This window comes from Herpailurus yagouaroundi, unplaced genomic scaffold (genome assembly GCF_014898765.1).
Source record: "Herpailurus yagouaroundi ecotype Mexico unplaced genomic scaffold, PumYag 28, whole genome shotgun sequence".
Lineage (NCBI taxonomy): Eukaryota > Metazoa > Chordata > Mammalia > Carnivora > Felidae > Herpailurus > Herpailurus yagouaroundi.
This window is the reverse complement of record NW_024412376.1, coordinates 106,184,904-106,199,234: the sequence shown is the minus strand read 5'-3', so window position 1 is coordinate 106,199,234 and position 14,331 is coordinate 106,184,904. Positions and strand designations below refer to the sequence as shown.

Genomic DNA, 14,331 nt, shown 5'->3' with positions numbered 1-14,331 from the left:
GATCTGGTCCTTGGGTGAAACAGGTAATAGCAATATGGAAAGTCTGATTTTGCATTTCCAGCTGTCAGAAGTTCCCAGCTTGGTATGCCTCTGCAAACTCTGACCAAACCACTCCTATTTCTTACAGAAGGCTTTTTCTCTGGACTTCTTCCCCATCCTTCTGTAGGGGCACCGCCTACTCTGAGTCAGGCACTGAAGTTTGAAATCTCAAAGTCTGCTATGTCTGTCCCTTTCTCCTAACCCCTTATACTCAACTGTTCTCCAAATCCTTCCCTACGCAATGCGGATTATCCTCGCCTCTCATGTGGATTCCTACAACTGCCTCTTAACTGGTCTCTGTATTGGTAAGCCTTCCTAGGATGAAACCCCCTTACCAGGACCTAGGTCTGCAATACCCACATGTGACCACTGAGCACCTGAAATGTAGCTAATCTAAGGGGACATGTGCTACTGGATTTCGCACTGGATTTCAAGTGGAAAACGCACTGGATTTCAAGGACTTCATATTAAAAGACAATGTAAAACACCTCAATAATTTGTTACATTGATCGCAATATAAAAATATCACCATATTTGACATATATTGGTTAAATAAAAGTCCTTTCATCTGTTTCTTTTCAAGTGTCTACTAAAAAATTTAAAAATTCTATATGTGGCTCATGTAATTTCTAGTGGACAGAGCAGGCTTAGATCCTTCCAAGTTAACACCGTTCAAAAAAAAAACAAACTTACTTTTTGGTCACCAGATTGTTCCCCCAAAGTAAGACCTGTCGTCCAGAAATATAATATTAGCTAATGCAGTTTGTACAGTAGCAGTTTCAACGTAGAGGCCAATGCTGTGTTTGCAATGCAAACAGGTAACAGGCTTCCAGCTGCTTCAGAAAGGACTGGTGGAGAGCACAGGCCTCTCTCACTGCACAATCCCTGGGACAGCCTGAGGCATCACATGTATTGGGCATATGCTACCCTGTTCCACCTCATGGAATCAGCTGATGGACTTTCAGTCCTTTCTTAGCCTTTTCAGAAAGGATCCGGCTTTGAGGGCCCACAGCTCATCCTGGTTCTGTGCTGTCAGTGTGTGCAGGACCCAGCCTGAAGAGGTGAGAGAAACCACACGTTCTGGGGCTCGGATTCCCCTCCCTTCTGCTGCTTGGGCTGTGGAGGGAAATGGTTGTGGCAGTAAAGCTCAGGTTTCTACCTACATCCTCTGTGCCTGTGTGAAGCTCTTCTCACTGGAGGAATTTCCCTGAAGCTGCTCCTGCTCCACATTTGGGAACTGAAAACTAGTTTCCACCCTCTCCGATCTATCTTTGAATTCTCTGTCCAAACTTTGCCCCGTTAGTCTACCCCAACATGGCCTTTGTCGTGTCACCTCCTCCTCTCTATCCAAAACCCTTAATGGCTCTCACACCATCTCTAGGCTGAAGCACACACTGAACTTCCCCTTCCTAGAAATACCTCATTCCTCCTCTTTGCCTATTTCAAGTCCCCGCTTCTCTATGAAGTCTTCATGAGCCACTGCGGTCACAGAGATCCACGCTGCTCTGGGGCCACTCTGATACTAGAAGGTGATGTGTGCTGTCTGGAAATGTATCTAAAAACACTGAGTCTCCGGCCTCATCCTAAACCTACTGTATCAGAAACCCTGGGGTGGGGCTCAGCAGTCTGTGTTTTAACAAGCCCTCCAGGTGACTCTGGTTCTGACTGAGAAGCACTGCCCTATATAATATTTACTCATAGACTGCCTAGGGTCAAATCCCAAGGTAGTGTTGCTCTCAGGTAAGTTATTGAGTCTCTCTGTCTCAGCTTCCGCATCTTTAAGATGGGATAACAACATGCCCACCTCATTAGGTTTTTGTGAAGATTAAATTTAATTTTTAGGGTATAAGACTCAACAATTATAGGGTACAAGTCTCTTTTTTCCTTAACAAAAGGTACAACAATCTTTTCTCCTCTAGTAGGTCTGTAAACCTATCTAAAGTTTTCATTGTAAACACTGGCCATTGAGAAGCCTTTATAAATCTCTTTCATGGTGAATTTGACCATCATAAAATATCCTCATGATATAATCAAGTAAAAACTTAAATACTAGGAAATCAAAACAATTTTATAATCAAGAAAACTTAAGCACAGTTCTTTATGCAATGAACCTGTATATTTCCACAAGATTAAGTAACTATCATTGGCCCTACCTTTAGAATGAGCAAACTGAGTCATCTAAGGTTTATGTGATTTGTCTCCTTTTACTCACCAAGTCAGAGATACAGGTGATGTAAAGCTTGGGATATCAAATTTTACAATAATTCATCCAACCATATATTTGGGTACCTGCTGGGTGCAATGCATAAAAATACAGGGCAGGGGGTACAAAAATGAAAAAGATGTGTATCCTACTTTGAAGAGTCTGCTGTCTTATGGGGATGAGGGGACACTGCTGTTTAAACCCACTCAGTGCAACAGAGAATGTGACCAGGTTATGACAGATAGAGATAAAGAGCTATAAGCTTCTGAAGGAGAATGGGATAGGGGAAGGGAACATTTACTAAACATCTTCTGTAGACCTGGAATTAGGCTAAGTCCTTGATACATATTTTCTCATTTAAGCCTCTAGTAACCAAGTAAAGTTATTGGGGGTCTTTTTGTTTGTTCTTTTCTTTGTCTTTCTTTCTTTTTTTTAATGTTTATTTTTGCGAGAGAGAGTGCACGCGTGTGGAGGAGGGGCAGAGAGGGGGACAGAGGATCCAAAGCAGGATCTGCTCTGACAGCAGAGAGCCCAATTTGGGGCTCAAACTCACAAACCATGTGATCATGACCTGAGTTGAAGTCAGATGCTCAACCAACTGAGCCACTCAGGTACCCCTTTCTTTTTTTTTTTTATTTTCTTTTTTTTAAATTTTAATTTCAGTTAGTTAACATATAGTATTGTATTAGTTTCAGGTGTACAATATAGTGATTCAACACTTGCCTATGACACCTAGTGCTCATCATGACAAGTGCTCTCCTTAATCCCACCACCTATTTAACCCATCACCCACCGACCTCCCCTCTGGTAACCATCAGTTTGTTCTCCTTACATAAGAGTCTGTTCTTGCTTTGTATGTCTCTTCCCCCCCCCCCTTTCTCTTTTGTTTCTTAAATTCTACATATGGGTGAACACATATAATATTCGTCTTTCTCTTATTTTGTTTAGCATAATATTCTCTAGCTCCATCCGTGTCATTGCAAATGGCAAGATTTCATTCTTTTTTATGGCTGAGTAATATTCCATTGTATGTATATATCACATTTTCTTTATCCATTCATCAATATGTATTATTTATATATTTATGATGCTGCCATAAATACAGGGATGGATGTATCCCTTTGAATGAGTGTTTTGTATTCTTTGGGTAAATACTCAGTAGTAAGATTTCTGGATCATAGGGTAGTTCTACTTTTAACTTTTTGAAGAATTTCTATACTGTTTTCCACAGTGGCTGCACCAGTTTGCATTCCCACCAACGGTGCACGAGGGTTCTTTTTTATCCACATCCTTGCCAGCACCTGTTCAAGAAATCCCAGTCTTTTAAAGTGGGTTAAAAATGCACATGCACAACTTCTGCCACCAAGCACTGTTGGTGGGAATGCAAACTGGTGCAGCCACTGTGGAAAACAGTACAGAAGTTTCTCAAAAAGTTAAAAAAAAAATAGAACCACCCTACATAGAGCAATTGCCCTACTGTGTATTTACCCAAAGAATACAAAAATACTAGCGGCACCTGGGTGGCTCAGTTAGTTAAGCGTCCAACTCTTGGTTTCAACCCAGGTCGTGATCTCAAGGTTTGTGAGTCTGAGCCCCACATTGGGCTCTGAGCTGACAGCGCAGAGCCTGCTTGGGATTCTCTCTCTCTCTGCCCCTTCCCCACTTGTATGCTCTATCTCAAAATAAACAAAAAAAAAATTTAGAATATAAAAATACTAATTCAAAGGGATACATGCGCCCCGAAGTTTACAGATGCATGATCTACAATAGCCAAGTTATGGAAACAGCCCAAGTGTCTATCGATTGATGAATGGATAAAGAAATGTGAAATATACATACAATGGAATATTACTCAGACATGAAAAGAATGAAATCTTGCCATTTTGCAATGACATGAAGATAGAAAGTATTACACACTAAGCAAAATAAATCAGAGAAAGACAGATATTGACTTCCCTCATATGTGGAATCTGACAAAAGAAGGGGGGGGAAGAGAGAGAGAGAGAGAAAGACAAAGCAAGAACAGAGTCTTAAGTATGGGGACAAACTGATGGTTACCAGAGGGGAGGCGGATGAGGGGGATGGTTAAACGGGTGATGGGGATTAAGGAGGGCACTTGGTGTGATGAGCATCGGGTGATGTATGGAAGTGCTGAATCACTATATTGCACAACTGAAACTCATACTACAAAATATGTTAGCTGTTCTTTTTTTTTACAGATATGGAGGCCAAGATTTAGTGAACAATGCAGTGTTTTATAGTCATTGAGTGGTGAGAGATGGGATTCAAACATGGGTCTATCTGAAGAGGGAGAAAATACTTCAAACTGTGGAATCAGAAATGGCTTCATGAGGAACCTGGATTTTCTGATTTTTTTTTCCTCTTTCATATCAGTAGTCCTGAACCAGTTTGGGGCCACCCACTCCTTCTGGAATCTAATAAAAGTATGGATCCTTTCTCACAAAAACACACAGATGCACTCAGACACAATTAGTTTCAAACAAGCTCAGAGGGTTCACAGGCCCTCTTCACAGAGCCCCTCTTCAGTGACTTGAGTCAAACTTCCTTAATGAGGGGAAAGCTATTTCAGAAGCTAAGCCACAAAAAAATCTCTACAGACCTTGAATTCCTGTAGCTCCAGTCTCCTATCATTGATCTCCTTTTCGAGCTGAGCCTTTGCCACTTGCATGGCACCAGCCGTTCGTCCATGCTGGCCAACCAGCTGTGTCATGTTTTCGATCTGCTGTCGCAAAATCTCGATCACCTTGTCCTTCTCTGCCATCTGGAGCCTGAGGGCCTCACACTCCGTCTGCACGTTTCTGAGGTGATCTCCCTCCGTCTTCAGGTGCTGCAGCTCCTGCAATTTCAAGTCCACCCGGGAGCGCAGCTTTGTGATCTCCGAATTGGTAGCCTCGATGGCTCTCTCTTTTTCCTGGAGGGAAGCTGTCAGGTCCGAAACGGTCCTCTCTGAGCTCTCCAGGGTCATTTTCTTGGCGGTCAACTCTTCGACCACTTTTCGGAGCATCTCTTTGGTGGATTCAAGCTGAGCAGTCAGGGAGGACACTTTTTCTAGACTTTCATTCTTTCCCTGAATTGCCGCCATCTGATTGTTAAAGAAAATTGCATGGATTTGGGGATAGGTAGAGGCACCTTCAAGAGATCTAACAAGCTGGCTCACACACATGAAATCATGACTCAGATAATACCTACTTAGACTAACTCAAATCGTTTTGCTGCCAGAACTCTGTACAGGCCACAGACCAGATATAGTTAATTAGACCAAGGTGGAGAGAACTTCATTAAGTAACAGTGCTCCTCCAGAATGGCTTTCTAGTGTGGGAGCTTGAGAAGTTTCCTCTGAGGATGTTTTCTGTAACAATTTAACTTAGGATAACACTGGCGATAGGGGGAAGCATGGTAGGATGATGACTGCCCTTCCTCACGATTTCCCTCCAGCGTGCCCCTTAATTCTACCCCTGAGGGAAAAGTGAGTGACGGCTTGTATGCAACATGCACTTACCTTCTCAGGTCTTGTTTGGAAAAGAGTTAAGAATCTAACTCCCAGTGTCTCCTGTCACCTTTCTTCTTGCCCAGCTTGGGCCAAAGAGTAGGAAAATGGCTTTGCCCGGATTTTAAGCCAAGACTGGTCTCTTTGGTTTGCTTTCACATTTGGGGGAACTTAGTCTTTTGTGGGATGCTTTTTATGTCTCTGTGGCAATAAGTGGCCCTGGAACCATGTCCCTTCGGTACCAAAGGTATGGTGCTGTTAATAAAGCATTCAACATTTTGTTACTGCCGCACTGAAATGCAGTGCAACCATCTTGTGCATCTATCAGTCTTGATACATCTTGCACACCAAACAGTTTGGGGGAAAACCAAAACCAGAAGACATGTTGGAGACCTTCAACCCTGCTGTTCCCTAGATGTCCCTATGGTTTGATGCTTTTCTGAAATAAGCAACTATTAGGTTGCCAATGTGCACGTGAAAATAAAAAGGCAACTGGCTGGGAACTTCATTAGTCAACAATGAACGAAAAGGAGATAAAGCTTAACATTTTAATTTAATCAGTGGTCAAAAATATAGAAATAAGCAACAGGTTTTTATGACTTGCTCAAAGAATCCATAGCTCTATTTCAGAGCTGTTCCTAGGCCCATACTTTTTTTTTTTTTTTTTTTTTAAGGCTCTACCAACACACATTTTTCCCTGAGAAGAGCCTGGGGAAGCCATCCCGGGCCGTGCCTGACCTGCCGCTCCATCTGGCCCTGACACTCGCTCTTCATGGCCTTGAGGAGGGCTTCCAGGCGCTGCAACTCCATGTTCCTATCATCCAGCTCCCGCCGCAGGTGGTCAATGGTGATGCTGTTGCCCGTGTCCCGGTCCCACAGCCGCTTATTCTGCTCCTTCTCCAGACTCAGCTCCTTCTCTCTTTTATGCAGATCAGCCTACAAGAAGTGAGGTGTGTCCCCCGATTTGTATCAAATAATTCAAGAAAAACTCTTATTTTCCTTATATCATCTTTGGAATCTTTATATGATTTGAGAAGCCTCTGGTTTTGGAATCTTGTTATTTTTTTTTTAATGGCTTAAGGACAACTATTTCCTAGAAGAACATGGTAGCAGTTTGCTTACTTGTAATTTCTAGCATCACAAGTAAATCTCAATGGACTAGTCCCCAAATAATATAAAACTAAAAGGAGAACACAGTAGATTTTTAAAGTCATCCTGTTTTTAAGGTTTGGGTTTTCTTTTTTTTTTTTTTTCAACGTTTATTTATTTTTGGGACAGAGAGAGACAGAGCGTGAATGGGGGAGGGGCAGAGAGAGAGGGAGACACAGAATCGGAACCAGGCTCCAGGCTCTGAGCCATCAGCCCAGAGCCCGACGCGGGGCTCGAACTCCCGGACCGTGAGATCGTGACCTGGCTGAAGTCAGACGCTTAACCGACTGCGCTACCCAGGTGCCCCAAGGTTTGGGTTTTCTAGCAAAGGCATTATGCCTCACACCAAGTGTGCTCCTGTAATAAAGAAATGTTCAAAAGCTCGAAAGAATAGCAACAGTCTTTGGTTAACTGCTTCAGAAATGGCAGAACAGCATTTGGTACTGAGAGGGGAGTAGCAGTTGGCTGTGAACAGAATTCTGTTCCTCTTCCACAGCTAAAAAAAAACACATAGTGTTTACTGACAGCGAAAACTCAGTATAATGGGAGAAACAAAGACAAAGGAAAAAGTAAGACACAGACACAAAAAACTGGAAGTGGTTTGTCATTAAAGAGACACAGCTAAGAAGGGCACCTGGTGGCTCAGTTAAGCATCCGACTTCAGCTCAGGTCATGATCTCCTAGTTCATGAGTTCAAGCCCCATATTGGGCTCTGTGCTGTCAGAGCCCCTCTCTCTCTGATCCTCTGACCCCCTCTCTCTGTTCCTCCCCCCACCCCACCCTGCTCACACTCTCTCTCTAAAATAAATAATTTAAAAAGAGAGACCCAGCTAAGCAAAAACAGAAAGAAATCACTGAGGAGATCAAAATTCGTCAAGAAGGCATTTGAGTCGGACCTTATGACCAGCTTGGAAATGCAGAGATCAGGAAGAAGGGACTGGAAAGGTGGATGTGTGATTTGATTGGAGTACCGGGGGCATGTAGAGAGAAAGGATCGGAAAGGTAAGCTGTGGCCAGATTGTGAACAGTTTTGAAAGGTATAGATAGAGTCTGACTTTTATGGGGAAAATAATTTTGGAGTCATAGTGACATAATCAGAGTGATATTTTAGAAGATGAGTATGGCAGCACTTTACAGGCCAGACTGAAGAGGGGGAAAACTGGAGGTAGGAACCCTAGTAAGGAGACGTTGCCCTGCTCCAGGTTGAATGAGGGGCTTGGACCAAGGGGTAGTGGTGGTAAGAATGAAAAGGAGGGGAGGGTTTTCAAGGTCTTTCAAACAATCTGCAAGATTTTCAAATTAGATCTGAGGACTTGGGGACACACGCAATAGGAGGGAAAGATGTGAAGGACTATCCCAAGGTTTGGAGCTGGTCACACACAGCTGCCGGCTCTACCTTTAACGTTTGCTCCTCAAACCCCGTGTCAGCCTATGAAGGACAGCTCCACCAGCAGAGGGCACTATACCCTACAGAGGGGTCTGGGAGTGAGAAGTGTATTCTACTGTACTGCCAATATCACATATAGGAATACCAAACATCTCCTTTCCTAAATTTCTTACCTTACAGTACCTCTGACAGAGGGCACAGGTTGCTTCACTACTATTGGGATCCCATTTCCTTTCCTTAAAATAATTTTTTTTAACCTCAACTTCCATTCAAATGTTCTGTACACACATGTCTGTGTTTTGAATGTTATTTGGCTTGAAAACAAACACTCCATACTACCTCGGTTTAGTAGAACACATTTATCTAGTTGAAAGATGGGTCAACTGAAGACTAGCTTCACCTAATTTATAAGCTTTAACAGTTCTGCTTAAGGAAAACAAAATAGGTAAAGTTTAGAACATTTATATTCAAAACTTGAATAATGTCAAGATATTCTGTTGTGTATGTATGCGCAAATGTTTTGTAAAATTTGTAATTTTATAAATAAAACCAGTTTTATGAAACATTTTGGTGAGAAACTTCCTAGAATTAATCTCATTCATATTTAGAGTATAGTCTTACCAACAGCTTTTGAAGCTGATCGTCCAAATTTCCCGATTCCTGACTGAACTGATCACGTTCTGTCCGTGCCTCAGTTAGCTCAGAGTTGGCAAGGACTAACTGCTTTTCGAGCTCTTCTATCTAGAAGGAAAGCAGAAATCAATCTATGTTAGTGGGGAATATAAAATAAATACAGTCTTTGGAAAGCGGTATTATTTTGGGGGCAAAAATAAAAGCTTACTATGATATGTTTTGCAAAGTTTTTTAAACTTAAGATCTATGTAGAATTGTAAGAGGGAAATTAGCCAAAATGAAATATTTGATGCTGTTAGATATGGGCACTGTTTGTAATCTCTTTTTCACACCATTCAAGGTTTGTCTCCTTTGAGTATGTGTTCTGTCATTTGGTGCTTAAGGAAATTTGGTGTGGCACAAATAACATTGTATACAGCCCACACAAATGACATGCATTATACGCAGAAGAGTTATTTTGTTTTAGAGTATCAGAGTTTCAATAATAAAAGGCATCGAATATGCAAGGTAGGCTGAGGTTAAGATCTCAGACAATGGAGACTCCAGGTTTGGATTTTAGCGGAGCCACACAAATTCATAATTTAGGTATTGAGATATTAAAATAATGGGACCATGTTGCTACTTAGTGTTATCACTAAAATACTACTTCTACAACCAGTAAAAAGAAATCCCTGGTATCTGCATAAATGCTACATATTCCTTCTTACTTCTAAGGCATCTATTCAATAGGCTTCCAGATTTATTATGTCAAGAATAAAACTTATTAGTTTGGATAATGAACTGTGATTAAAATTTCTTCGAGAATATATGAGCAAGAGTAATTTTTTCGTGATGAGTCTCTATTTTTACCTGGACCAGGTTCATTTAAGATCTTCATTTATTAATTCAACACATACTTAGTGCTTATATGAACACACACATATGCAACTACCTCTTTGATAAATGCTAAGTATGAATACACAGAATTTATATACCTTTCTGTATATACAGAATTATATACCTTTAAAAAAGTAGATTATATAGTCTCATCAAACAGTTTCACATTTGCCTACAGAGTAGAATCAGAGCCTTCAAGGATTGGAATATACATTTTAATATTTGCCTCGGATATATTTTAAAACTGGCTTTACATTTGACTGTATGTTAGATATAAACAAGTATTTCACAAGAATGAAATATACATAAAACATTAGGCTACAGCAGAAATGTGTTAATGGGTTCTACTAATCCTATAAAGGAAATTCTTGCACTCTGGCACTCCTTTGGGGGCATATATGGAAAAAAGCCATACAACAACTCCACCTCTGTGGCATGAGTAGCTTCCTAAGGAAAATGGATGAACAGTGTCAGTTGATATGATCCCTTGAGCTCTATTATTATTGGGAAAGACTAAGTCAGCACACACGTAGTAATGGCATTAGGAATACTTACGGAAAAGCCTGCAAACTTTTATGTGGGTGGACAAATATCATCAGAGAGGCAACATGATCAGGCTAAGAGCCAAACACCTTAGGTTCTGGTAGAGGTGCTATCACATAACCTCTCTGAGTCTCAATTTTTTTCATCTATAATTTGAAAAAAGTAATCTAGAAGATCTTTCAAATGCTTTTTTTTTTTTTTTGCACGAGAAGAACAGTATTAGTAGAGCTGAAATTCTATAATTTCCACCTGTCTTTGGAAACAAAGTATGGCCAAAGAAACCATATTTTGAGCTATACGTTTAATAAGAACAGTTTCAACTTGAACAGTTTCAACTTGAAGAGTTGCTCATATGACTAAAACAAACATTTTCTAGGCTGAGCTTGGCATAAAACTATTTTCTCTTTGAGCAAAGTATTTGTAGATGTGCTTTAAAAGCTTAAATTAAGACTTGCTGTTTTGTCTGTTGTCATTAAAAAAAAAAAGTTCTGGATGACCATTTGATAACATCAAACTAGATGGTGAAAATCTATGAGGCCAAATTTTTAAAAAGGAAAGGAAGAAAGGAACAAAGAAAAAGAAAAGAGCCAAGTCTTCTCTTTCATCTAAGTTTACTGAGCATCAGAAGTTCCTCCAGACCCCTGCAGGAACATTGGTTTTGTACTTGTCAGTACTGACTCAGCTGCTATAGCTCTGCTTTTACCTTTCACTTTTTAGAATAAAAATATTTATATTTGTTAACCAATCACAAAGATAAATGGAGAGTGAAAGGGAAAACCACTGACGTAGCAGCTGAGCTGATACAAACAGCTGTACAAAACACCTCGAAGCCTTTTGAAATGTCCAGAATAAATATTTACTGACATCTGAGATATATCAAAGGTTTTTCTTTTTCTTTTCTTTTTCCATAGCAGCACTGGTTTTCCCTTTCACCATCTATGAATCTACTTTTTGTTTTAGATCACTGGACAAATACTTGGATCTCACTCTAATCTTTACAGTAATTTTAGAGATGTTACCAATCACACCAAATTGTATCTTGTGTGTTCTGTGCTCAAAGACGGCACAGATGTTGGATAATGAGGGACGCTGCAGGTCAGCACGGAGGTGCATGGGCAGAACTATGCAAAGATGTTTGCACAGAATCTTCCTGCACGGTACAGAGCTCCAGCCAGTGCTACTAAATCTTTACTTTTTGAGTACGAAATCCAGCCCCAAATGCTTTCAGAGTAGGAAAAAATAAACTTAGAGTCAAGATCATGAGATATTTTTGTTGTCAAAAAGCGAAAGTTAAGAGTAAAGCCAAATCTACAGAGCCAATAGTGACAGCTTCTACTGGTCCAAATTCGTAAAGGGGGATTCTGGAGGCTCTCCTAAAATGGAAAGAGAAGAATAGAAAAAAAGCATTACAGTAGAACACTTATGCAAGCTATAAAAACTACATCTACAATTTTCTTTGAAATACAGTGTCTATTTTCATCAATATGAAAATACTTCTGTTATTCTGAAGAGACACATGGCCCTAACGAGTCTTCTCTCAATTTATGCTTTTTAGTTAGAAAAGTTTGGTTCAGACCTATCACATCATCATTTTTTTTTAAATAATAAAGATTTTTTTTTTTTTTCTGAAGGAATCTGACCTCAGGAGAAAACACTAATACTGTCTCTCATAAAATATGTTGATGCGTAGTATCAGCACACTCTTTGATGTTTCTTTTCACACAAATCTCACTTTTAATCATAGTTTTTACATGTTATTCTCTTTGGCTTTTTTACCTTATTGTTATTTGGATAGTGTATACTAAAATGTTCACACGAGCAGTAGAAAATAGATTTTAAAGTTCTCAAAGGCTTTAGCAATGTAGAGTCAAGGTACATGACAATGAAAAAAATTAAACAGAAGAATTTGTGGTTTTTAGATTTTGTATTCAATTCATTACAACAAAAGCATTTCGTAACAATAGAATTTTTCAGGACCCCCAAAATGAAATCCTTCTGTTAATTAGCTTGATCTTTCCTGCTCAGTTGCACCATGTACTGATGACATTTCAGGCCAAAGTATATTCAACTCTATAGTAAGATGACAGATAATCATCTGTCAGTGTTCCCTGACTAAAGGGAGTTACTATTAAGAGAGCTCAGTTAACCACCATCTAGGTACCAACTCCACAGGTTCAACATGTTATGAATCTCAGTGATCTGGATTAAAATTAGCTAAGCTAATACATACACCCTTCTTTCTATTCAATGTTGACTGCTTAAGGCTAACAACATTATTAGCACTCCACTGTTTACATTAGGGCAAAATAAGGTAACTATTCTAACCTTCTACTATATGTATCATTGTATATCTATATGGCCTCAAAGCATTCATATGAAAAAGTCTACAGTCATTCATCAGGATGCTTATGCTTCTACAATGCCAAAGAGATTAATATTTATAAAAATTCATAAACTATTTTGTATTCCTTATATGTAACTAAATTTCTCACCATGCTGACATTTAGAGTTGATAAGTATGGTGCTGTATACAGACTGTATGTGAATTAGCAAACAATGGGTGATAGCTTATGGAGGGGTAATTTTTCCAAGCAACATTTTTCCGTTACAATGGAAAGCTACATATAGCACTTTCAAATTATGTAAGGAGACACAAGTAAGTTGAGTTTTGCTTAGTACTTCACAGCTTTTCAAAGAGTTTGTCAATAAACAATGAATATTCAATCTGTTCAAAATGGGTTGAGTAGTGCTGAGTATCAGTCAGTGGATTGAGCTATAACACAACAGCTCTCCCGTCTCGTCTCTCACTGCTGGGACTTTCCGGGCTCACTTCTGCCAATGTGCCTGCCTCCACCAGACCAAGTACTAGAGCCTCTTTCTGCCCCATGCTGTGCTGAAAGCAGGCCCATCCTGCAAGGCGACATCGAGACCTTTCAGGCAGGCTTGGTTTGCCCAGAAAGGGGTGGACATTCTTGCTATCAATGTTCAGGGGAAAAGCTCACTTTGAGAAAAGAAACTAGAACACAGAAAGCAGGGCTCAGAGAAGCAGAAAAAAAACAAACATTTCTCTCTAGGCTTCTGTTTGTTGGTTTAGCCTCTAAGCAGTCCAAGATTCCCGAAGGCCACTCTTAAGTGGCAGTGGTTGAAATGACCTTGACACAAGGATTTTGGCTAAGAGTTAAGCATGCAGTCTAGTAAGGCAGTGTTATTCAAACTGCAAGGGGGCCAGTGAATCACGGTATCAACTTAGTGAGTAAAAATATCAGCATCTGAAGAGAACAGAGAAGAGCCAGCATCACATGTAACCGCGGTAAATACTGTTCAGTGAAAGTTGCTTCAGTTAGTATGTGTGTAGTAGATAGATCATAAGGTAAGCTATTTCTTACTGTGGGTAGTGATCAACAATTGTTTAAAAGCCAAGGCTATAAGAGCATCTAAATCTCATAACTGAGATTATATAGTATCATGTTACTCTGTATTGTTTTAGAATTTAGCAAAGTCATGTCTAAATTTTCCATTCTTATTTTGACTGTGCCACAGGGAATGAAGGTCACGCTATTACATTCTGGGCTTGCACTCCACTCGAGAACCAAGGAGGAACAGCCCCCTCCTGTGGCCAGCACAGGGGTTACAGCGGTAATTAAATGAGGGGCTGCCCATAGGAGGGCAAATGTCTGGAAGAATTAGTGCTGCGCCGCTCTGGAAAACAGTGTGGAGGTTCCTCAGAAAATTAAAAATAGACTTACCCTATGACCCAGCAATAGCACTGCTAGGAATTTACCCAAGGGACACAGGAGTACTGATGCATAGGGGCACTTGTACCCCAATGTTTATAGCAGCACTCTCAACAATAGCCAAATTGTGGAAAGAGCCTAAATGTCCATCAACTGATGAATGGATAAAGAAATTGTGGTTTATATACACAATGGAATACTACGTGGCAATGAGAAAGAATGAAATATGGCCTTTTGTAGCAACGTGGATGGAACTGGA

General features: G+C 40.2%; 1 protein-coding gene across 14 annotated transcripts in view; it reads right to left on the bottom strand.

Annotated features, from left to right (window-relative positions):
- The window catches only part of CCDC158 (coiled-coil domain containing 158), a 103,279-nt gene that overhangs the window by 61,671 nt on the left and 27,277 nt on the right, over window positions 1-14,331 (bottom strand). For 13 of the 14 annotated variants that reach the window (XM_040480739.1, XM_040480798.1, XM_040480820.1 and 10 more), the window contains 3 exons: window positions 8,908-9,027; window positions 6,489-6,686; window positions 4,863-5,345 (listed from right to left, as the gene is read on the bottom strand). In XM_040480739.1, coding sequence (XP_040336673.1) covers window positions 4,863-5,345; window positions 6,489-6,686; window positions 8,908-9,027 — 801 coding nt within the window. The remainder of the gene's footprint in view (window positions 1-4,862; window positions 5,346-6,488; window positions 6,687-8,907; window positions 9,028-14,331) is intronic. The other variant, XM_040480847.1, reaches the window with a different exon arrangement.